The 24089-nt window shown below is 50.9% G+C and overlaps 1 protein-coding gene and 1 long non-coding RNA gene across 9 annotated transcripts in view; one reads left to right on the top strand and one right to left on the bottom strand.

Moving 5' to 3' along the window:
• Positions 1 to 1568: 1568 nt before the first annotated feature.
• Positions 1569 to 10364, bottom strand: LOC109570246 (uncharacterized). 2 transcript variants are annotated; one of them, XR_011560691.1, is made up of 3 exons: positions 10177 to 10364; positions 7336 to 7674; positions 1569 to 6479 (listed from the first exon to the last, which is right to left on the bottom strand). It is a non-coding gene; the product is annotated as an uncharacterized lncRNA (long non-coding RNA). The 2 variants fall into 2 exon arrangements; XR_011560692.1 differs by lacking the exon at positions 10177 to 10364 and adding an exon at positions 9389 to 9679.
• PLEKHA6 (pleckstrin homology domain containing A6) overlaps positions 10004 to 24089 on the top strand; it is a 138736-nt gene continuing 124650 nt past the window's right edge. For 4 of the 7 annotated variants that reach the window (XM_070767762.1, XM_070767766.1, XM_070767764.1 and 1 more), the window contains exon 1: positions 20475 to 20495. Coding sequence is in view for 1 of the 7 variants with exons in the window: in XM_070767760.1 (XP_070623861.1) it covers positions 10129 to 10211; positions 16705 to 16781; positions 20003 to 20060 (218 nt within the window). In the remaining 6 variants the exon portion in view is untranslated. Of the gene's footprint in view, positions 10212 to 16704; positions 16782 to 20002; positions 20061 to 20474; positions 20496 to 24089 lie in introns of those variants that run through there. The other 3 variants (XM_070767773.1, XM_070767772.1, XM_070767760.1) reach the window with 2 other exon arrangements.

Below are 24089 nucleotides of genomic sequence, written 5' to 3'. Positions count from 1 at the left end.
GAAGGTGTATAGACAATGTAACAATAGGCATGGGGAGGCTGCAGTGAAGGTGTATAGACAATGTAACAATAGGCATGGGGAGGCTGCAGTGAAGGTGTATAGACAATGTAACAATAGGCATGGGGAGGCTGCAGTGAAGGTGTATAGACAATGTAACAATGGGCATGGGGAGGCTGCAGTGAAGGTGTATAGACAATGTTGTAACAATAGGCATGGGGAGGCTGCAGTGAAGGTGTATAGACAATGTAACAATGGGCATGGGGAGGCTGCAGTGAAGGTGTATAGACAATGTAACAATAGGCATGGGGAGGCTGTAGTGAAGGTGTATAGACAATGAAACAATAGGCATGGGGAGGCTGCAGTGAAGGTGTATAGACAATGTAACAATGGGCATGGGGAGGCTGCAGTGAAGGTGTATAGACAATGTTGTAACAATAGGCATGGGGAGGCTGCAGTGAAGGTGTATAGACAATGTAACAATGGGCATGGGGAGGCTGCAGTGAAGGTGTATAGACAATGTTGTAACAATAGGCATGGGGAGACTGCAGTGAACGTGTATAGACAATGTAACAGTAGGCATGGGGAGGCTGCAGTGAATGTGTATAGACAATGTAACAATGGGCATGGGGAGGCTGCAGTGAAGGTGTATAGACAATGTAACAATGGGCATGGGGAGGCTGCAGTGAACGTGTATAGACAATGTAACATTGGGCATGGGGAGGCTGCAGTGAAGGTGTATAGACAATGTAACAATGGGCATGGGGAGGCTGCAGTGAAGGTGTATAGACAATGTTGTAACAATAGGCATGGGGAGGCTGCAGTGAAGGTGTATAGACAATGTAACAATGGGCATGGGGAGGCTGCAGTGAAGGTGTATAGACAATGTTGTAACAATAGGCATGGGGAGACTGCAGTGAAGGTGTATAGACAATGTAACAATAGGCATGGGGAGGCTGCAGTGAATGTGTATAGACAATGTAACAATGGGCATGGGGAGGCTGCAGTGAAGGTGTATAGACAATGTAACAATGGGCATGGGGAGGCTGCAGTGAAGGTGTATAGACAATGTTGTAACAATAGGCATGGGGAGACTGCAGTGAACGTGTATAGACAATGTAACAATAGGCATGGGGAGGCTGCAGTGAATGTGTATAGACAATGTAACAATGGGCATGGGGAGGCTGCAGTGAAGGTGTATAGACAATGTAACAATGGGCATGGGGAGGCTGCAGTGAACGTGTATAGACAATGTAACATTGGGCATGGGGAGGCTGCAGTGAAGGTGTATAGACAATGTAACAATGGGCATGGGGAGGCTGCAGTGAAGGTGTATAGACAATGTTGTAACAATAGGCATGGGGAGGCTGCAGTGAAGGTGTATAGACAATGTAACAATGGGCATGGGGAGGCTGCAGTGAAGGTGTATAGACAATGTTGTAACAATAGGCATGGGGAGGCTGCAGTGAAGGTGTATAGACAATGTAACAATAGGCATGGGGAGGCTGCAGTGAACGTGTATAGACAATGTAACAATAGGCATGGGGAGGCTGCAGTGAAGGTGTATAGACAATGTTGTAACAATAGGCATGGGGAGGCTGCAGTGAAGGTGTATAGACAATGTAACAATGGGCATGGGGAGGCTGCAGTGAAGGTGTATAGACAATGTTGTAACAATAGGCATGGGGTGGCTGCAGTGAAGGTGTATAGACAATGTAACAATGGGCATGGGGAGGCTGCAGTGAAGGTGTTCAAGGTTAAAGTGGTGCTTTCTTTACGGCCTTTATTTTCTCTTGGAATGATGATGGTCTGCTGCTGAGAGTGACTACAGACACAGAAGGAGGCCTGTGGGAGACTGGAGAGTGTGAATGATAGGGGTATCGATTTATTTAATCCCTACAATGGCTTGGTAGGATATTTTTCTAGGCATTGGAGCAGAAAAAGCAGATAAATTCCAAGTGGAGTTTTCAGTAGGGTAACAGCTGAGAGCACATGGACTAGAATCTTGGTTAGTGAGGGGATAAAGTCACAGGCCAAGCGTTTGAGTAGAGCGCTGCAGGAAGTGAAATAAGCGATAGATTAGGAGGAAAGTCAAGAGGCTAAAGGTACTGACCATGGGGTTGCAAAGAGTCGGACACGACTGAAGCGACTGAGCACACAGGTACTGTAGGAAGGCAAGGAACATGTGTAAAGGGAAGAAAGTAAAGAGGACATTAAAAGAACCGAAACTGTGGTCAGAACGTGGGATATTAGACATTTTGCCTTCCAGATAGGAGTAAATCTGAGTTGTGAGAAAGTCCAAGGAATGGCCTTGGGTGTGAGTAACTTACTGGAGTGGAGGTGAATGTCCCTGGAACTGCAGAGATTAAGGTGTTGCGAGGTTAGGACATTGAGTAGTTTCTTCACATCAGCACTGAAATTCCCCAAAGTGAAAGGGAGACAGGAATGGGGAGGATGATGGTGAGCCAGAAGCTGGCGTAGAAGCCTGACCAGCAGGTTGGTGAGTGACAGAGACAGGAGAAGGAACTGGTTGGTTGAAGGCTGGAATGGTTTCAGAGATACAGGCATAATGGTGCCTTGTAAGTTTATTGAACTAAACTGAACCAAAGTGCTGTGATAGTTCCAGGAAACGCCAAAGTCAGCACTAGCTGCCATTTTCTAGAAAAACCCCAGGTCAGACTTTAAAGTCAGTGCTTAAAGATTCAAGAAGAAACCCAGAGAGGAAATGCAAGCAGTGGCTCCAGGCCCCGCCTGCCCGTATCTGCCTGTGATGATAGACTGTTCTCTCAGCCCTGCCCCACCCGCCCTCCACGCCGTGGCTCTGGGGAGCTGCCAGCGCCTGGTCTCTGCGCCAGGACACAGTCCTGGAGGAGAAGTCAGACAGCCATCTCGGGCTGGCCTCCTTCCCAGGAGAAGCCAGCACAGGGACAGAGACGCGGCCTGACGGAAGCACGTTTCAGGCGCTCCTCTCCGTGCTGAGCAAGGGCTCATTAGCGAAAACGATCATCTTCCAGGGCTCTTCTCAGACCAACCACAAAATAACCTGAGCGGTCTGTCCACGCTCTCACCCAGGAGTACAAGTCTCTTCCTGCTCAGACAGAACCCAGCCTAACCTCAGCCCTTCTGGAACACACGCAACGTTTGCACACTCCTCCTCCTCAAGAGTGACGTGAACGCACTCAAGGCTCACTTTCAGGATGGTTCTCTCTTGTTTGCCTCCCGCTTCATTAGCCACTTGTGACTGAGTCTTTTGTTCAGGTTCCTCTCATTAACACGACCTCTAAAAAGTAGTGTGTCCTGGTTCTCAGCCCTTGATCTCTGCCTCCTCCCTACTCACACACATTTTCTTTGTGATCTCAACTTGCTTCATGGTATTAATACCATCTAACCACTGAAAAATACCAAATCTCCCTACTCCTGGCCCAGACGCTAATCTCATACGTGCCGACATCTCCTTGGCATCTCTGCCGGGGTATCTCAGGCATCTCCAGCATGGCATGCTCAGAGCTGAAGTGGTTTCCCCCTCTCCCTGCCATGCCTGCTCTTTCTGCAGCCAACTCCCATCTCAGTCAGTGGCAACTCTGTCCTTTCTGGTGCTCAGGCCAAATCCCTCGTAGTCAGGTAGGAGGAAACCTTGGAAGTGAGCCTTGAGAGCATTCTCATCATTCACAAAGAAAAGGAGAGGGCAGATCGTGCGTGCATTCTCTTTCTCTCACAGTCCAGTTACAATCTGTAAGCAATTTCTAGCAATTCTACCTTTAAAAGATACTCGGAATCTGACGGTTTCTCACTGCTTCTATCCACCAACACAACGAACCAAACCAGCATGGTGTCTTGCTTGGATTATTGCAGTAGCCTCATAACTGGAATCTGTTACTGCTCTATTTCGAATACCCGCTAGAATGATCCTCTAAGAGAGTCAGTAAATCATAATGATGATGTCTCCTACACTCAAACCTCCAGTAGTTCCCCATCTCATTTAGAATAATAGCTGATCTTCTTCCCGTATCCTGGAATGATCTAGCTTCTCCCACTGGCCCCCAGCCCACTGGTCCTCATCTCCTTTGCCTCGTTTATTCCGCTTCAGCCATGCTGGCCTCATTATTTCACAAACATTCCAAGGATATTCGTGCCTCAGGGCCTTTGCACTTGTTGTTTCCTCTACTTGGAAAATGTTTCCCCAGGGTCACATGGTTTGCTCTCTCTTCCTTCAAGTCTTTGTCCAAATGTCCTTCTGCTTAATGAGGCCTTTGCTGCCAACCCTATATGAAATCTATGGAATATAAGATAGCAGCATCCACTAGCCTCCTCTCCTTTACTCTTTCCACTTTTCTCCATAGACTCATTGTCCTCCAAGACTGTGTATTTATTAAATGTAAATTCTATGTGAGCAAGGACTTTTCTGTTTTATTCACTCTTGGATCCTCTGTACCTAGAAGAATATTGGGGTCACAGAAGGTACTCGGCAAATATCTGTGGAACAAATGTAATTCAGGTCAACTGGCTTTAGAGAAATTTCAGGATTCCACAATCCTCTGGTTACCAGCATCAGTTCAACAGTTTTTTTATAACAAAACGTGCCACTCTCAAGATTTCCCTGGTGGTCCAGAAGTTAAGGATCTGCTTCACAATGCCGAGGACAAGGGTATAATCCCTGGGTGGCGAACACGGATTCCACATGCCAGGAGCGGCGGGGCCCACAGGCCTACATGCTGCAGCTACTGGCCTGCACACCACAGCCGCTGAGAGCCACACGATCCGAGATCAGGCAAAGGAACAGACAATATAAACACTAAAAACCCCACCTCTCTAAAACCTTTATCGAATCACCACTTCTATCAAGCAACTGGTTTGGGCTCTTGCATGTTTACATAATCGTATATCTATTAATCATCCCAGCAGAGAGGGCCTTGATTTCTTTTCCTTTGCTTCCTAGTTCCTGTAAAATAATTAACAGTGGCTAGTGACCTAGCCTGCTGCAGAGCTATCAAACACCAGCACTCAACAAAAACTACTGTTGTGGGTCTTCTTTAGCAGAGCAGAGGAATCAGTTATAATTATAACTGTGAGTCTCTTGGCCAGATACGTTTAAATGATAAAGCAAATGCCTTTAAATATAGCTTTCTACTGATCGGGTTCTCAGGAGACCTGAGTTGTGGTCCCAACTCTCCCGAGGAATTGCCACAACTCTGGGTACTTCTCCTGAGTTCTCTAGTACCCTTAAGAGGGAAATTATAGACTTTGACCAGATGGTCACAAAAGACCTTTCCTTGATCTAAAATTGCAGTTTTATTGGAAGAGTTCACATTCTCAAGTCACTAGAAGTACAGGTGGTTATCTCATTGACTTTCTCAAAGAAACATTGGTTACAACAAAGCAGAAGGGCCACAGGACACTTTGACCTTTGTCCTGGCTAGGACTTTTTCAGTTGTCAGGGGCAGAAACTGGCTGGAGCAAATAAGGGTGTTTCTGGGCACCTACAAGTAGAAATCCCAGTGATAGGGCCTCTCCTGGCAGGCTGGTCCTGGGGCTCTGGGATACGAGGATGCAGCGTGTCTGTATCTTCTGACTCCACTTTCTCCTGGACTGGATTCGCTCTCAGCCAGCTTCCCCTCAGAAAGACCCCAGCAGCACCAGAGTGACACCTGCCCGCTTGGAATCCAAGAGAGAAAGGGCTTCTTCCCAAGAGCTCTGCTGCTGCTGCTGCTAAGTCATTTCAGTCGTGTCCGACTCTGTGCGACCCCATAGATGGCAGCCCACCAGGCTCCCCCGTCCCTGGGATTCTCCAGGCAAGAACACTGGAGTAGGTTGCCATTTCCTTCTCCAATGCATGAAAGTGAAAAGTGAAAGTGAAGTCGCTCAGTCGTGTCCGACTCTAGCGACTCCATCCATGGGATTTTCCAGGCAAGAGTACTGGAGTGGGGTGCCATTGCCTTCTCTGCCCAGGAGCTCTAGGATCTTCTTAAAACTGAGTCTCACTGGTCTGGTCTGAGCCATGTGTCCTTCCTGAACCGATGGAGCTGGGGTGAGTGTGGGGGCAGCCCACTCAACCCACATGGACTGACAGCGGCAAAAAGCTAGACGTCAAAGGGAAGCTCCAGGGGCTATTAACAGGAGACAGGAGGTTGGATATTGGACAAGTTAAAATAACAGACATTTATGTCGGTCCTCAATAACGTATTATTTTCTTATAGGTACTGTGTGAATTTACCAAGATGCTATAGCAAATTACCTCAAATTGGCTGGCTTAAAACAAAAAAAAATTTATTTTCTCACAGTTCTGGATTCCAGAAGACTGAAATTTGAAGTGTTAGGGCCACACTCCCTCTGCAGGCTCGGGGGAAGAATTCCTTCTTCGTCTCTTCGAGGTTCTGGTGACTGTCACCATCCCTTGCTTTGTGGTGGCTTCACTCCAGCCTCTGCCTCTGTGGTCACATTGCTTCCTGCTCTCCATCTGTCTCAAGTCTCCTCCTGCTTTTCTCCTATAAGGACATGTGTCATTGAATTTAGGGCCCACCCTGAATAATCCGGGATAATCTCCTCATCTCCAGATCCTTATCCTAATTCCATCCAAGTAAGGTCACATTCATGGGCTCCAGGGATTTGACACGGACAGTTTCTGGGGAGCTGTTTTTCAGCCTACCGCTGGAACCACGCCAGAAGCATGATAACATTCAAGTGACTGACTTAAGCTCTCAAAATATATGAGAGAATCAGAATCATTTCTAAATATCACTGATATATTTTATCCACATGATTTGTTGCTTTTATTTATTTATTTATTTTTATTTATTTATTTTTTTTTTGATTTGTTGCTTTTAAAGAGATAAAATTTGCTGTAAGGAAAAAACAAACAGCTAAATTTCTGACTTAATTGCAAAGCAGGTAAGGTTTTCATTTCAGCATATCCCTCTCCTGCCTTCTTCCAGGTAATTGTTGAACCAATACCTATTTTTATTTGAGTTTTCTACTGTTTCTGAATTGTCTTTAGTTTCTTTGCTAAAGAAAGTTTCTTTGCTTAGCAGTATCAATCCTGATCATAATTAATAAACAAGAACTAGAATGTAAAGAGTCACTGGCAAGAATACACCACAGTGAGAAAGTATTTTCAAACCTGATTTCTTATTCCAAAAGAGTAAAAAACATTCAAAATCTCAACCACTTGCTCTTTTTTGTTTTTGGTCTAGGTAAATGTCCCAAGGAACCCCAGGCTAGATTAGAGATAAACAAGACAAAAATCTTTTGAAGAAACCCTCAGGAGCCCCTGCTCCTCCGAGAAGACAGTGGTGTGATACATGTTTTCAAGAGCATGTCATACTGTTCCCTATTTCCACCCACCTTCAGCCCAAGAAGCCGCACTTAACCGGTTGCTCAGGTTGGACAGGGAGTGCTCTGGTTGCTGGTATTTTCCCTGGAGGCATCTTGGCAGCAGTCCTGGTGGTTCGGATCATCTGATATCATAGGGGTGGGCAGGTGGCTCTGGGCTTTACCAGCGGGATGGGCCTTAACAGGTGTTTCACAGGTTGGGGATGGGGGACCGGTGAAGTCTGACCCCTTGACACTCCCAGACATGTCAATTCAGGAGCTACAGAGGGGCATGCCTCCTCACCTGTGATTCTCAGATGCAGCTCTCCTTTACTGTCAAATGCAGCTTTCTTTACTAAAAACATGTAGGATCTGAAAAGGCAGAAAAGAGTTGGGTATTATAGGTTTTTGCTCCTTTTTGCTTCTGGAGAATGGACCCAAACTGGCACCAAGAATCAGCCTGTTTGTTGGCAGAGTGAATTTCCAGTGTTGGAGGTAGAATCATGCAATGGAAAGAGTTCTGGCCTGGACATTGGGCAGAGCCTTGCTCAGTGACATGAACTTTCTCTTCACTTCTTTGCTCTTCTGCTTCCTATATTTAAGTCAAGAGGCTAGGATGAGATATTCTTTGAGGCATATTGTGGCTTCAGTGGAGAAGGCAATGGCACCCCACTCCAGTACTCCTGCCTGGAAAATCCCATGGACGGAGGAGCCTGGTAGGCTGCAGTCCATGGGGTCGCTGAGGGTCGGACACGACCGAGCGACTTCACTTTCACTTTTCACTTTCATGCATTGGAGAAGGAAATGGCAACCCACTCCAATGTTCTTGCCTGGAGAATCTCAGGGACGGGGGAGCCTGGTGGGCTGCCATCTACGGGGTCACACAGAGTCAGACACAGCAGCAGCAGCAGTGGCTTCAGTATCTATGTACACACATTACACCTAGGTTGAGCCTTTAGGATTCCTGAGAATGCTCACTGGTTGTTCTTTTTTCCAGAAAGCTCTCCCCACATACACCCGGATGTTGCAGGTGGTTATATTTATCTGGCCCCTAAATAGGGTCCAAAAGTACAGGATTGTGGTTAGAGTTAAGAGCCATTTCTAGTTAGGATAGTATCAGTCATTCATCAAATATAAATTGTGTGTCCCAGGTAGGTGCTGGGGCTATAAAGATGAACCAAATGGAGCCCCTGCTCTGAAGGAGACAGATAAGTAAACCAAGGATTGCATTATAGTGTGCTAAGCTCCACTGTATGTATGCTCAGTCATGTCCAACTCTTTGTGACCCAGTGGACTGTAGTGGGTTGCCATTTCCTTCTCCAGATAAGCTCCACTACAGGGTTATTAATAAAGTTACATGACACATGGAGGATACACATATAAATCTGCCTAGAGTGGAATCAAGAATGGCTTTCTGGAGTAGGCAACACACGGGTTGATACCAAAGGGATGAGTAGGAATCACCTGGGTAGAACAGGCATCATGTCCCTTAGAATGCTTACAATAAACTTGCTCATTCAACAGATACTTGCCAACTGCCAAGCGACACATTGCTTCCTCTAAAGACAGGTATCTATTCCCTTTGGTCTGACACATGGATTAGGACAGTGTTTACCTAGTGGAAGCCTCAAGGGCAGGTCCTGAGTAAGCTGGGAAAGCTGACTGGAGTCCAACTTTGATGCAAACCAGAGACAGCAGAACTGTCAGTTCAGTCGCTCAGTCACCATAGGGCTCTTTGCAACCCCTTGGACCACAGAACTGTGGGCTCCAGCAATACCATTTTGATATACTAGTACTGAATGCTTGCAATCTATGTTCCGTACATGGAACACATTCCCTCCTTTCTTTCTTTTTTTTTTTTTTTTCTTTCCTTCCCTTTTCTGCACAAATTAGGTATACAAAAGCTGTTGCTTTCTGAGTGCATCTGAAGGTCTCACTCTGATTCTTCCTTAGTCATGGCAGGCTTCTTAGAGGAAGTACTCAGAAAGACAGGTAAGTAAGGACTAGCTTGACTCATGAGGTTGACATTCTAGCGAGAAGGGGCGCCTTGCTACTCACAGCCGTGCCAGCCTTCCCTGCATCTGACCTTTGTTCCTCTGCTAACCTCCCGCCGAGCAGAACCAGATCACTTCCCCCTTTCGGGTCAGAGGCTGGACGTGTCCCTGCGGTTCGGGATTCCCATCTCTGTCTGCCAAACGGGTGCCCCCCGCGCCGGGAGTCAGGACTCGGGGGCCCGCGGGCCGCGGCGGACCCCGCCGGCCGGGAGCGGCCCTCGGGGCGGCGCGGGGCCCCGCCCTCCGCTCGCCGGGCGGGCGGCCGCGTGCGGGCCGGGAGCCGGGCGGCAGCGCCCTCGCTCGCGCTCGGCGCCCCGCGCCCTCCGGGGAGCGTCCTCCGGCTCGCGCGCTCGCCCGCTCGGCCCCGCCGGCTGCCCGGCCGCGGCGAGCAGACGGGCCCGAGCCCTCGGCGCTGCCCGCGGGCCGCCCGCGCGAGCGGGGCGGCGGAGCCCCTCCGCGCTAATTGCCCGTCATTAAGTTAAGGAGACGGCGGGAGCGGAGCGCAGACTCCGGGGGCGGCGCGCGTCTGCGGCCGGGCTCGCCCGGCCCCGCCGGGGTTAAGTCTTCCGCTCCCTGCCGCCGGCTGGCGGCCAGCTGCCTCCAGCGAGAGGCCGGAGCCCCGGGCCAGGGAACCCGGAGGACCGCCTGGACCCCCGCCCCCGTCGCCGCCTCGAGGAGGAGCAGGAGTGGGGGGCTCGCCGTAGGCCCCCCGCCCGCCTCCCACCCCGACGCCCTGGTGCTGAGAGAGCCGGAGGGGCTGCGGGACTCCGAGATGGCCGATGAGATTGATTGGCTGGACTTGCCCGGCCGGTGGACCTACGGAGTTGACCGCGGTGGGAGAGTCTTCTTCATCAAGTATGTGAGCCTCTGTCATTTTGTCTCCCCCTCTCTCTTTCCTTTCCAAGTTGTCCAACTTGAAAGGCAGCAGGGCTGGGGACCAGCCGGAGAGGCCGGGTGGTGGGAGGGGTGGCTGGAACAACCCGCATGACTAATAAGTTTATCACTGTGCCTGTTTGAATGTGGCTCCCGCCTTTCCCCAGTGGGTCAAGGTCCAGCAGAGGCTCCGCACTCCCCGCCCTGGAGAGGCGGGCCAGGTGCTGGCTTTGCCCTCTCCCCTGGCCGCCGGCAGAACGGGGTCCCCGAGGAGAACGGCTGGACCTGGTGCCCAGCGCGCAGGTCTTCCCTTCCAGCTCTGGTGACTGACAGAGCCCGCGGAGGGTCCCTTCTTCCTTGTGCCCACCCCCACCTTTCCTACAGGAAGACGTGGGCTAGGTGCCAACCACCCAGGAGACCCTCTCCTACCGTCCCTGCAGTCCCCTGACCGGCACTCAGGGCTCCTCAGATGGCAGCCCCTCTCCGGCACTTTTACAGGGCTGTGGTCAAGGGGAAGAAGGTGCCCACAATACACCTGGCATTCTTTAGAGAGGGAGGCTCTGCTGCTCTCAGTAATATATTAGCACTGTTATATTAATTTCATCAACCAAAATGGCTCTGGCTTAATCTCATTATAACAGAGTGACTCTGCTGACGCTGTTTTGGCCTGCTTCTACGACAGGTATCTTTTGCCAGGATAGAAATCTCCTGATAATATAGCAAGCCTAGAAGCACAGCATGTGAACTGTTACCCACCCATGATGGGTTTTCCCTTTCTCAAGATAGCCGCTCACAGAACATTGGAGCTGAAAGGAAGCTTGGATGCAACCCGCTCCTGTTTCAGATGGGAGGCAAGCTCTGCAGAGATGGAGAGTACTTGGCTGAGATGAGACCACTTGTTAATCAGGGCTCCCACCGAGCCCAGAGTGCGGTGCCTTCCTTTTGTTACAAAGTGCCTTTGCAGGAGTGCAGGCAGCCAGTGGTTTTCTTGTTGGTGTTGCTGTTTCCACGTTTGCTATAGGCTTTTCTTCTGTAGTTATTACTGCGATCAAAGTTGATGTTATAATTATACTATCTTAGACATTAACTCCACTAAAGTTCTTGACCCTGGGTCAGATTCTGAAATAACAGAACTTCTCCAGTATTAGAACAAGAGTCTCTTTGGTCAGTGGTTTGAGACTTTAGAATCCGTAAGAATCACCCAAGGAAATTAGTTTAAAAGGCCAGTTCCCAAGCCCTGCCTCCAAGGATTCTGTCTGAGTCAGAGGATCTGGGGTGGCCTCGGAATCTGCATTTCCACAGCTCCTCAGGGATTCTGATAAAGTGGTTAATTTGGCTTTTCCTATCTTTCTTCTCAGTTTCTTACTTGCCTTCCAACTTCTTTTTGTTGTTCATTCCATAGACATTTGTTGAATATCCACTATTTGTCTGCTGCAGTGTTATGGATTGAGATAGAAAAAACAATAAGACACACAGGTTTTTCTTTAAAGGTGGTATAAAATGCAAACAAATACTTATGAAATAATAAGATACATTCCAGAGGTAATTGCATGATGTTATAGGAACACAAGGAAGAAAGAGCTAATGGTCTGAAGAGTTGAGGGAGGGCTTCCTGGAGGAGGAGACATTTCACATCATTCTGGAGGAGAGAGACCAGAGTGAAAGGGGCCCTAGGCAGAGGCCTGCGAGTTGGAGGGCACCTATGGCTGTTGGAGCCCAGGTTGTCATAAACACTCTGAGGGGCTCAGGAGAGATGGGATGGGCCAGCTGGGGTGCCGCAGAAGCTGAGGCAAAACAGGCAGGAGAGGGCCGCTCCAGAGGGGCTTGTGTGTTAGGCTAAGGGGTTTGAACATGATCCTGTAGGTGATAGGAAACCAAACGCGATTTCGAACAGAGAAGTGACGTAGTTAGACGTGTGCTGTAGAAGGATCTCTCTGGCAGTTGCAGAAATGATGATTTGGGGGCTGAGTGGGGCGGCATGGGAGACACTGGAGGCGTGGAGGGCAGGTAGGAGGCAGTCACCAAAGTCTGTGCTCTGCTCAGTCGTGTCAGACTCTGTGCGACCCCATGGACTGGAGCCCGCCAGGCTCCTCTGTCCATGGGATTTTCTAAGCAAGAGTACTGGAGACGGTTGCCATTTCCTCCTCCAGGGGATCTGCCTGACCTGGGATCGAGCCCACGTCTCTCTGTCTCCTGCATTGGCAGGCGGGCTCTTTACCACTGAGCCACCTGGGAAGCCCCATCAAAGTCCAGGAGAGTCCAAGAGACTTGAATTAAAGATTTTTCTCCCTAAAGGGTGGGGAGAATCTTTAGGCGTAGAATTGAGAGTTTTCATTTACTTCTTGAATGTTGAGGAATGAGGGGAGAGAGGGGGAAGAGCCCCAGATAATTCTGAGCTAAAAAAGAATGTATTTATTTATTTTTGGCTGCAGTGGGTGTTCACTGCTGTGTGCTGGCTTTCCCCAGTTGCGGTGAGGGGGCTACTCTCTGCTGCATTGCACGGGCTTCTCACTGGTGGCTTCTCTTGTTGGGGAGCACAGTTCTAGAGCTCGGACTTCAGTAACTGTGGGGCTTGGGCTTAGCTGCCCCTCGGCGTGTGGGATCTTCCTGGATGAGGGATCAGGCTTGTGTCCCTTACACTGGCAGGCTGATTCTTAACCACTGAACCACCAGGGAAATGCTAAATCTTAGAATTTTTAACTTGAATTTGATAGAAATCAGGAGTATGGGAAGAGGAACAGATTTTAGGGAAGGTACAAGTTGAGCTAGGAAATCCCGAATTTGAGGTTCCCATGGGACAGTCAGGAAGTGCTGTCCTAGAGGCAGCTAGGTGTACAGGCTAGAGGTTGAAGAGAGAGGCCCTGGACTGGAGAGTCATCACGCACAGCTGGGACCACCCAGGAGTGTGTCAGGGGGAAGATGGGAGGGTCTCTGGGCAAAACCATATTTGAGGAGAGGCCAGAAGAGGAGAGGCCAGATGGAGGAGACCTGGCGTGGAGGTGGGTAGCCCCAGGGTCAGAGTGGCATGGCCCCAGATGGCGAGGAAGAGGGATGATCAGCTGTGCAAAAGCCACATGAGGTTAAGACTGGAGAGTGTTTACTGGATTGAGGAACTGGGGCATCTGTAATGACCTCTAGGAAAGTGGCTTCAGGGGAGGGCTGGGGACAGGAACCAGACTGCAGAGGTTGGTGAATGGCAGGCCAGAAAATGGGGACTGTTAGAAGGAATTTGTTTCTAACAGGGTTGTCTGATCAGGAAGAAGAGGAGCTTGGGAAGGGAGCTGGAAGGGAAAGCAGCTTTGAGAGAGAGAGACGGAGGGTTCAGTGGAAGACACAGACAGGAATGGGGCTAAAGTGACGGATGTGAGAGGGAGGGTGAAGTTGAATGTAAAGCCTGCCATGCTCAATAGAGTAAGGGTCTAGAAAAGATGGGAGATGATGTGGATTGTGACCCACGTGGACCCTTCTTCAATGGGAGAGGGCCACCTTTTGTCCAATGTAGAGACAAGTACTATAGTTCAGTTCAGTCACTCAGTTGTGTCTGACTCTTTGTGACCCCATGAACTGCAGCACGCCAGGCCTCCCTGTCCATCACCAACTCCCGGAGTCCACCCAAACCCATGTCCATCAAGTCGGTGATGCCATCCAACTATCTCATCCTCTGTCATCCCCTCCTCCTCCTGCCCTCAATCTTTCCCAGCATCAGGGTCTTTTCAAATGAGTCAGCTCTTTGCATCAGGTGGCCAAAGTATTGGAGTTTCAGCTTCAACATCAGTCCTTTCAATGAATATTCAGGACTGATTTCCTTTAGGATAGACTGGTTGGATGTCTTTGCTGTCCAAGGGACTCTCAAGAGTCTTCTCCAACACCACAGTTCAAAAGCATCAATTCTTCGGTGCTCAGCTTTCTTTATAGTCCAACTCTCACATCCATACATGACCACTGGAAAAACTATAGCCTTGACCAGATGGACCTTTGTTGACAAAGTAATCTCTCTGCTTTTTATTATGCTGTCTAGGTTGGTCATAACCTTCCTTCCAAGGAGCTAGCATCTTTTCATTTCATGGCTGCAATCACCATCTGCAGTGATTTTGAAGCCCAGAAAAATAAAGTCTGTCACTGTTTCCACTGTATCCCCATCTATTTGCCATGAAGTGATGGGACCAGATGCCATGATCTTAGTTTTCTGAATGTTGAGCTTTAAGCCAACTTTTTCACTTTCCTCTTTCACTTTCATCAAGAGGCTCTTTAATTCCTCTTCACTGTCTGCCATAAGGGTGGTATCATCTGCATATGTAAGGTTATTGATATTTCTCCCGGCAATCTTGATTCCAGCTTGTGCTTCCTCCAGCCCAGCGTTTCTCATGATGTACTCTGCATGTAAGTTAAATAAGCAGGGTAACGATATACAGCCTTGATGTGCTCCTTATAAGACAAGAGGAGATACGTATAAGTGTTGGGGGGAGGTTGCTTCTGCTTCGTGGTTTCTATTTCTGTTGAGTTGAGGGATGAGATTATCCACTGAGAGTGAGGGAGAGGGATGGGAGGAAGGCGGGCCTGGGACTTGCCAGCATCCTGGTACCTGAGGTTGGTGGGAAAGCCTTGGAAACACTCAGCAAGGGTCAGCGGATTGGGGTCCCTGAAGAAGATTCTAGCTGGTGGGTTTGCAATGAGCGCGGTCCTTCTGGTTCCACAGTTTCCCCACTAGCCCAGGGGCAGGGTGGGAACAACCTGTGGCTGCACTGTTCAGGGAGCTGACAGGGTGGGGGAGGATGTGGGAGAGGATGTGGGGAGTGCTGGGTGTGCCCCCTCCGTGACCCTGCGACTGTCTGAGGGGTAGAGACACGTGTGGTCCGGGGAGCGAGGGCCGGAGGTCTCGCAGGTCGCAGGGGAGGGGAAGGGCTGAGTGTCCCTGGCTCTGCTCCCTCGCCCCCTGTCGCAGAACCACAGCCCAGGCCACAGGCCCTCTGCCATGATGCGCATGGCTCCAGGTCCCGTGACTTGGTTTCCTAGGCACCTGGGAATGCTCTTCCTGCAGCTGGTGTTAAAGAAACTCAGAGGAAATGCAGTGGAGTTGAGGGAGAGGAAGCAGGAGTCCACGCGAAGACCTGGACACGAGTGTTCCAAGTAGCTTTATTTGTAATGGCCCGACCTGGAAACACCCTCGGTGTTCATCAGCGGGGAGGGGGGACACACCTGCGTGTCCTGCAGTGGGAGGAGCTACTGACCCGGGCCAGCACGTGGGAGAGAGACAAGAAGGAGAGAAGGCAGACAGAGAGGGCTTGTCTGTGTGATTCCACATGTGTGACACCCTGGGAACTCTAGAAAGCGCCAGTGAATCTATGGTAACAGGAAATGTACCAGTGGCTGCTGGGGACGGGGGGGACAGTGAGAACCAGTGGGTAGGAGATGGGAATTACAAAGGGGCACAGAGAGGATATGGGGGCTCACATCTTGATTTCGGGGTACTTTCACAAGTGTGTACACATCTGTCAAAACATTACACTGTACACTTTATGTGCAGTTTATTGTATCTTACTCTAGTAGAAATTTAGTGGCACTTTCTTAGTGCATTCCATTATACTATATAATTATATTATATATTAAGGTATTAATTACTGAGTGTGGATCCTGTTCTGGGCTCTGAGACCCCTAGTCTAAAGCCTGGGGGATAGGGTGGTCCGGGGGTCCTGCCCTGCGCATACCTCGGGTTCAGGAAGTATCAGTGTCCTTGGTTGGCAGGGAGCTGAGAAAGGTGGGTGGACCCCCCCTGCCGTGGCATCTGGAGACCAGAGGATCTACACGGGGAGCTACCTTGCTGGGAGTGAGGTGCTCGAAAGAGCTTAGGTAACAAGGGGGCACGTCTGGGCCTGGATCCTGGCTTCATCACTTACTGATTCTGACTTTGGGGGACTTACTTAGCCTCACGGAACCGCAGGTGTGTAATCTGCAGAGTTCCTGCTGTGAGGGAGTGTTGTGGATGGTGGTGCATAGCCCGGCAGACACTTGAGGACTGCCGACCCTCGCAGCCTCCTCTTCTCTTGTCCGTTGCGAAGCTGCAGTGAAGAGCCTTCTGTGTGCTTCTCGTGTGGCTTCACTGGTCACCTCGAATGTCGCCTCTTTCATGATGCCGCCATGCTGCTCCCCTTCCCTAACCCCGTGCAGGGAGTGCTCCCCTCTCTGACTTGTAGTGCTCTCTCTGTGTAGCTCCTGTCACCTCATATTCCAGATATCTTTTTACACGTCTGTCTCCCAGGTGGGTTATACAAAAGCAGTGCATCCTCTGAGGTCAGGGATCTGGGATTCTTCATCTCTGCACCCTGAGTCTGCTCAGTAAATGTTCTGCGTGTGTGCGTGAGCAAAGGCAGCCTGGTGTCTGGGGTTGGATGGTCAGTACTGATGTGACGGTGGTGATGGGTGTCCTGCTCAGGGAAGCCTCTGTGACCTCTGACATGTTCGCTTTGGTCTTCTCTAGTGATGAGGAGAAGTCAACCTGCTGGGTGCATCCTGGAACAGCATCGCCCATCCAGAGCGGACACTCCTCCTGTCCAGGTAAGGAGCTCGTCCCTCCCTGCCTTTGCAAGCCGTGAGGCGGGGATGCCCTGTGGTGGCTGTGGGAACCCGCTACCCTGACTTTGCTTCTGGAATTTTCCTTTCTCTTCGTATGGACTCAGCTAAGCATTGACCCACTACTGGGCAGATGAGGGCAGGAGGCTTGATGCTTACTTTGAGGTCTTTTCAAGCTTCCAGTCCTGTGCTCAGTGACTGGGACTGACCTCTGAGGATGAAGAGTTTGCTTATCCCTCTTATCCCTCTGCCCAGTTGGAAACCCCCTCCACCCTGAGAGCACCCTCCCAGGCTAGCAGGAAAGATGGGCCCCATCCGAGCCAAGATGGTTTCATTCTAAATTGAAGAGGTGGAGACACCAAGAACCATAAGGCCTGGGGTGTTTCAAGTGAACAGCCCACCACCTTCTTCAGGATGCTACTGTGGACCATAGGGGAGGGGCGGGATCGACAATGTTGGACCCCCTCACCCCACCCCCGCCCCTCGCTGGCCTCCCAGCCCTTCACCCAGCCACACAGATGGCCTCCCAGCCCTTTACCCAGCCACACAGAGTCCCGGTCGTTCTTGGGGCACAGGAGCACTGCCGGATGTTCGGGTCAGGTGCTGACTTGCCCAGAGCCTGCTTTCTTTTCATTTCGGAACTGGACTTATTTTGGTCCTAGAGCCAAAAAGGACTTCAGGGATCATGGAGTCTGACTCCTTCATTTTAAAGCAGAGAGAAAGGGCCTGGCTCAAGGCCACTTAGCTAATAAGCAAAGAAGCATCGGAGTCAAATGCGCAAGTTCTAGAGACAGAGAGACCTGAGCTCAAATCTTGGCTTGAGTTTTTACTAGTGTGGCTTTGAGCAAGTGGTTAGTTCTTCTGGGACTTAGCTTCTTTGTAACATGGGGATAGGATTATGAACCTCAAAAGGTTGTAGCACTGATTATGCAAGAGAGTCACCATCAACAGAGGTGACTTTTATGGTTTTTGTCGTCATTGTACTTTCAACTTGAAGCAAAGCCTCACGACCCCAAGGCTGCGGCTGTCTTCCTCTGGGTTGGTGGTGCCACCTTCCACGTTTTGACTGTTTTCAGCTGGAGTCTGTCCATCTTACCGTGGCCCTAGGTAAGGCCAGAGGATGAATACAAGCCTGTGAACCAATCCTGTCGTTTTTGGCTGCAGCCAACTGGTTGTCCAAGGTTGGGAAAGGGTTAAGATGCCCCTGAAGCTTGCTGGAAGGGCAGCTGCCTTAGTGGGCACTCCGCCTGGACAGGAATATAAGCACTCTTGGTGTTGCCTGGGCAGAGAGGGCAGTGTGCAGGGAAGTTGCTGGAAAAGGCAGGGGACATAATCCACGCTGGCCTCTTTCCCAGGCACATCACAGTGGCAGGATTATTTATGATTCTGACCCAATGGGGATCCTTCTACACGGGGAGGCTGCCAACCCACGCCCTTCTGAATGGGAGCATCCTCGCGCAGGGACAGAGGGGAACAAGCAGCATTTATGGGGCAACACAGAGGAAAGAATGTGAGCTTTGCACGTAGGCGACCAGACTCCTGTCCTGGCCCAGACACTTCCTGTGTGACCTCTGGCAAGTCGATTGAGCTCTCTGGGCCTCAGTTTCCTCATCTGTACAAATGCTTGGGCTGATGCCTGTTGTGTAATGTTGCTGTGCAGACTGAATATGCTCGCAGGGGTAGACCGTGTGCCTTAGAGGAGAGAGGCTCTCACTAAGCAGTGGCCGGTGGTGTGATTTCTGTGGACCGTGTCCTAGAGGGAGGTGGGCTGCCCCGCTGCACTGAAGCATCGGCATCTCCAGCAGCAGCAGCTGTGGCAATGCAGAGCCTTGATACCCGGCAGTGAGTGAAGAGAACAGTGAGTAGCTGAGGCCAGCACTCTGTCCAGCCCAGGCCCCACTGTCCAGCAGCTTGTGTCTGAGGGCAGCTGGGAACAGGGCAGGAGAGGTGCAGACCAGCACTGAGTAGCCATAGTTGATAAAACCTCTTACACAGGCAGGTATTTAACTGTTGAGAGAATCTGCGCCCGTTTCCTAATGTGTCAGCCACAGGGCTCTTGCAGCGGTGCCCTGCCTGCCTCCACCTCATGCTGGATTCCCTCGGACTCCCGGAAAGCTTGTCCTCCTCTGCCGCAGTTGGAGGCGGCCTGTTTGAGAGGCAGGACTCGGCCAGGGTGACTGTTTTGGGGGGGCGGCAGAGCCAGAGGCTCCCGGAGCGCCCTGTGGAGAAGGAGACGCGGAGTCTCTGGAGCTGTGCAGCAGGGGCTGCGCCTGCCTGGAGGACTGCCTAGATGCCTCAGAGCCAAGATCAGCTTCCTTGGCTACTCAGTCCTCTTTCATTTTGCAAGTCAGTGATTCTCCATTCTAAGCATTTTCATGGATAAATTGTTTTCAGAGGTGCTGTTAAAATTAAAAAAAAAAAAAAAGCCTCATTTTTTTCTGGGACTGATTTCCCAGGTCTGTGGTGTCTTATTCAGAAGCAGAGCTAATGACAGTGGCCTGGGATCTGAAGACTTGTGCGTGCGTACTAAGTCGCTTCTGTTGTGTCCAGCTCCTTGCGACCACATAGACTGTAGCCTGCCACCCGCCAGGCTCCTCTGTCCATGGGACTTCCCAGGCAAGAATACTGGAGTGGGTTGCCATTTCTCCTCCAGGGGATCTTCCCGACCCAGGGATTGAACCTGCATCTCTTGCATCAGCAGGCGGGTTCTTTACCACTAGCACCATCTGGGAAAGCCCTTGGAGACTTGAGTCGTGGTCTTATCTTAAGTGCTAATTATCCATGAGATCTGGGGCCAGTGACTCGCCGTGGCTCCAGCTTCTGCTCCTGTGATATAAGCAGGGATGATCCTGAGGACCTTCTAGGGCGGTCATCTGTGCATTCACTGCTACATCCCTGGGGGCTGGCACAGGGCCTGGCCAGAACAGATGCGCAGTAACTGTTTGTTGAATGAATGAGCGAAGGCTGCAAAGGAGTGATCTGTTTTGTTGCTTCACTGCTCTCTGATGGGGGGCATCTCCTCCACTGCTACCTCTCTTACTGTTTGCTGGAGCACAGACTGATAAGGACAGAAAAGGGTGAGATTGTTGGTTTGACCACTGCTGGCGTATCTGTGAATTGCCCTGCTTCTCCGAGTCTCCATCCCTCCTGAGTGCAGATTGGGCTTGCGGAAGAGAGGGTGATTTTGTGATTTTGCTTCCTCACAGGTTTGCCCAAGGGCTGGGAGATGGATTCTACCCAGGAAGGAGCTGTGTATTTCATCAAGTGAGTAAGATGGAGTTTCTTTCCAGTCTTGGGGTTCTACTTTTGTCCTTATGCCTGATACCTCCTTGGGCGGAGAGACAGTTAAAGGGTCTTCCTGGAGGCCTTGCTGGGGTCTGTGAATGGCCAGGAGGTGTCACGGGTTCCAAGTTGAAGATAAAGCCCGGGGCGTGTGTGTGTGTGAAGCTTTGCAGATAAAGCCCAGGGTGTGCGCATGTGCATGTGTGTGTGTGTGTGTGTGCCCAGGAGAGCTCGTGTCAATCACAGGAAGTTCTCTGGGGTGGCGGGGTGGGGCTGGGTGATGAATGGAACGCTGGGCTGGGCTGTGTGGGTGGGAGGGACACGGCCCAACAGCGCAGAGGAGAGAAGCTCTTCTAGACACTTGGATCAAAGGGTTAGAGGAAGGAGCACGGTTGTCAGGAGAGGCGGGAAGCAGAGGTGAGTGGGAGGGAAGGGGTGAGCTGGGTGCGTGCACAGCCTGCTTCACGCCCGCCCTCCTGAGGGGGCCTCTGTCATCCTGGGGGTGGCAGGCATGTGTCTGGTACTCTGTGTCCCCTCAGGGGTGGTCAGGGCCCTCTGTCGGATGGGTGGCTCGTGTTCTTGGGCGCAGCAGGCAGCCCTGGGGGCCGGGGTGCCCGCGTCTGCCCCGCTGGATGCCTCCCCCTCTGCCCTGACCTGGGTCCCTCCGCTTCCCCGCTGGCCTGTCTCCGGCTTTGCTCTCAGGGTGAAGCGGGTGGGCTCCAGCCGGCGGGGCTGGGCGGTGGCTGCAAACAGCTGGGGCTCAGGCACCAGCAGAGGGAGCCGCTGCCCAGCCTGCAAGGAGAGCGTGTTTCTCATCTCCTTTCCTCTCTCCCTACTTTCTCACCTTCCGTGTCTGTGCTGTGAGAGGTCCTCTTTCCATCTCCTGCCTCCAGACCAGCCAGCACTTGCATCGGTTTGCCTGTTAACCATATTCTTACCTAGCTGATCGGTCATGTCTGACTCCTTCTGGTCCCCTAGACTGTGGCCCTCCAGGCTCGTCTGTCCATGAGACGACGGGCAAGAATATCGGAGTGGGTAGCCATTCTCAAACAAAAGCAGTAGGAAAAAAATGGACAACTGATCTGTTTGGAAATTGTTCTGATATGACTTGGCTCTCATAGCCTGAGCTTTTCCTGAAATTGAACTCCTTGCTTCAGTTAAGACTTGCTCCTTTTTTTTCTCCTTAATGGCAGCACCTTAGCATTCCCTTATGCATACCTGGTTCTTGAGGTCATTTACGAAACACTGTCACATGTATTAAAAAAATGTTTTTGACTGCATGTCATGCAGGCTATTGGTTCCCTGACCAGGAATGGAACTCATGCCCCCTGCAGTGAATGTGCAAAGTGGTAACCCCTGGACGGCCAGAGAAGCCTGGCACTTTTGCATGTATTACCTTGTCGGCCTTTGAAAGCGCTCCCCCTTCCTGTGGTCCCGGCCGGCCCCTCCCCGCCCTCAGCTCCCGCAGCTGGGCAGCTGCACTGATTCTCGTTTTCCCTCCATCAGGCCAAACTGATTTCTGCCTCAGGACCCTGGCACTTGCTGTTCACTCTGGCTGGGCACACTTTCCTCCTATTTTTGCACATCTGGCTTCTACTCAACATTTCTTAGCAGGGCTTTCCTGGCGACCTTGTCTGAAGCTCCCTCCTGCTCCTGCTGAGCCCCGCCGCACTTTCTTTACCCACACGACCGGAAGGGTTTTGTTTACATGTTTGTTTTCCTGTTTTCTTGTTGATGTCCCCCACTGCCGTGTCAGCCCTGAGAGCAGATTCTGGCTGTTTTGTGTTCCACTCTGTCCTGGATCCTTTCTGGCACTTGATAGGAACCCAATATTTGGTGAAAGGAATGAACGGATGAATGAAAAATGTCAGGAGATAGAGGCATAACTAACTCCTGCTTTGGCTGCCAGCGCAGAGCCTCTCCTGAGCGCCTCCTTCAGCGTGTTCCGTCCTGAGCTCGTTGCCTTCCCACCACCAGCCTGTTTCATTTTTGTCGGAAGTGCCAGCAGCGCAGAACCCTTGGGCCCCTCCTCCAGAGGTCCTGTCAGTTTTCCTTTTAAATATCCCTCAGCACCACCACTTCTCATCATCGCTGTGGCCACCACCCACGTCTGTGAACACAGACACTGAACACCACAGTTCAGTTCTTCGGCGCTCAGCTTTCTTCACAGTCCAACTCTCACATCCATACATGACCACTGGAAAAACCATAGCCTTGACCAGATAGACCTTTGTTGGCAAAGTAATGTCTCTGCTTTTTAATATGTTATCTAGGTTGGTCATAACTTTCCTTCCAAGGAGTAAGCGTCTTTTAATTTCATGGCTGCAGTCACCATCTGCAGTGATTTTGCAGCCCCAAAAATAAAGTGTGACACTGCTTCCACTGTTTCCCCATCTATTTCCCATGAAGTGATGAGACCAGATGGCATGATCTTCGTTTTCTGAATGTTGAGCTTTAAGCCAACTTTTTCACTCTCCTCTTTTACTTTCATCAAGAAGCTCTTTAGTTCCTCTTCACTTTTGGCCATAAGGGTGGTGTCATCTGCACATCTGAGGTTATTGATATTTCTCCTGGCAATCTTGATTCCAGCTTGTGCTTCTTCCAGCCCAGCGTTTCTCATGATGTACTCTGCATATAAGTTAAATAAGCAGGGTGACAATATACAGCCTTGACGTACTCGGTTTCCTATTTGGAACCAGTCTGTTGTTCCATGTCCAGTTCTAACTGTTGCTTCCTGACCTGCATGTAGGTTTCTCAAGAGGCAGGTCAGGTGGTCTGGTATTCCCATCTCTTTCAGAATTTTCCACAGTTTATTGTGATCCACACAGTCAAAGGCTTTGGCATAGTCAATAAAGCAGAAATAGATGTTTTTCTGGAACACTCTTGCTTTTTCAATGATTCAGCGGATGTTGGCAATTGATCTCTGGTTCCTCTGCCTTTCCAAGAGGTAATAATAAAAGTCAGATATACACATAACTTTGGAATCTGGGCTTCATTTTTTCTTCTTCTTTTAGTGTGGTTGAGTCAAATTTCAATGAGCAAATACTGATATTTGGCCAGCATCAGGTAAATCTGATAATTGTGTCCAATAGACCCTTTCCTACATGGTGCTTGGGAGATCATTCTTTTGTATTACACAACTGATGGCATTGCTGAAGTGTGTGTGCAGTTTTAAAGTGTCATTGAACAGAAAGGGTGTGCAGGGAGAAGAGAAAAAGCACAGGGTTAAAATGTGGGTAAAACCCATTGCCAGCCTGTACGCATGTACACATAAATCCACTGGAGGGCGCCAAAGCACACATGACCGGCCCACTGAGGCCTTGAAAGGGCTGGCTCCCTGCAGAGGGTGGGTCCTCTCGGAGCTGACAGGGGCGTCCTGACCCTCCTCTGCCACCCCTCAACCACTGTGGGCCTGGTGGACTCCTCTGATGCTTGGAGATCTGGCCGGGTAACACTCATCCCTGATTTTCTCTGTCCCCTGACTCCTTCCCGCTAAGGCACCCATCTGTGGAGCTTGTTAGTTCAGTCTCCAAGAGTGTGTCTCTCTCCGGTTGGCAAAGAGGGCAGTAGGACCAGGGGTCCTTTCTGCGGAGACACGCCCCCGTTACCCTCGCTCCCAGCCTGGGCCCTGCTGCCCCTCCCCCACTGGGACGCTGCCCTGTGGCCGTGCCAGCCTGCACGGGCACCTCCGCCCCTCAGGGAGCCCCACCCAGCTGCTGTCACCTCCTTGTTCTGGCCTGGATACTTCCTCCAAGACGGGGCCAGGATGGGCTCTCTGCACCTATGCCTCTGGTTCTGTCAGGGTGGGCTCAGCGCTGTGCCAGGGGCTGTGGGGGGTGGGGGGGCAGGCACACAGGAGCCCAGGGCTGGCTCACAGGAATCATCAGTAGAGAGCCCAACCTGGGGGACCCCAGAGGAGGTGGTGTCCCAGGAAGTACGATGGAGCCTCACAGGGCAAAGGAGAGAAGTCCCAGAGCAGCGAATCTGCGAGTTCGTCACCTGACTAGCTCT

The sequence above is a fragment of the Bos indicus genome, chromosome 16, assembly GCF_029378745.1.
Source record: "Bos indicus isolate NIAB-ARS_2022 breed Sahiwal x Tharparkar chromosome 16, NIAB-ARS_B.indTharparkar_mat_pri_1.0, whole genome shotgun sequence".
In the NCBI taxonomy this organism is placed as follows: Eukaryota; Metazoa; Chordata; class Mammalia; order Artiodactyla; family Bovidae; genus Bos; species Bos indicus.
The sequence above is the reverse complement of the archived record's forward strand: the minus strand, read 5'-3'. Positions and strand labels throughout refer to the sequence as shown.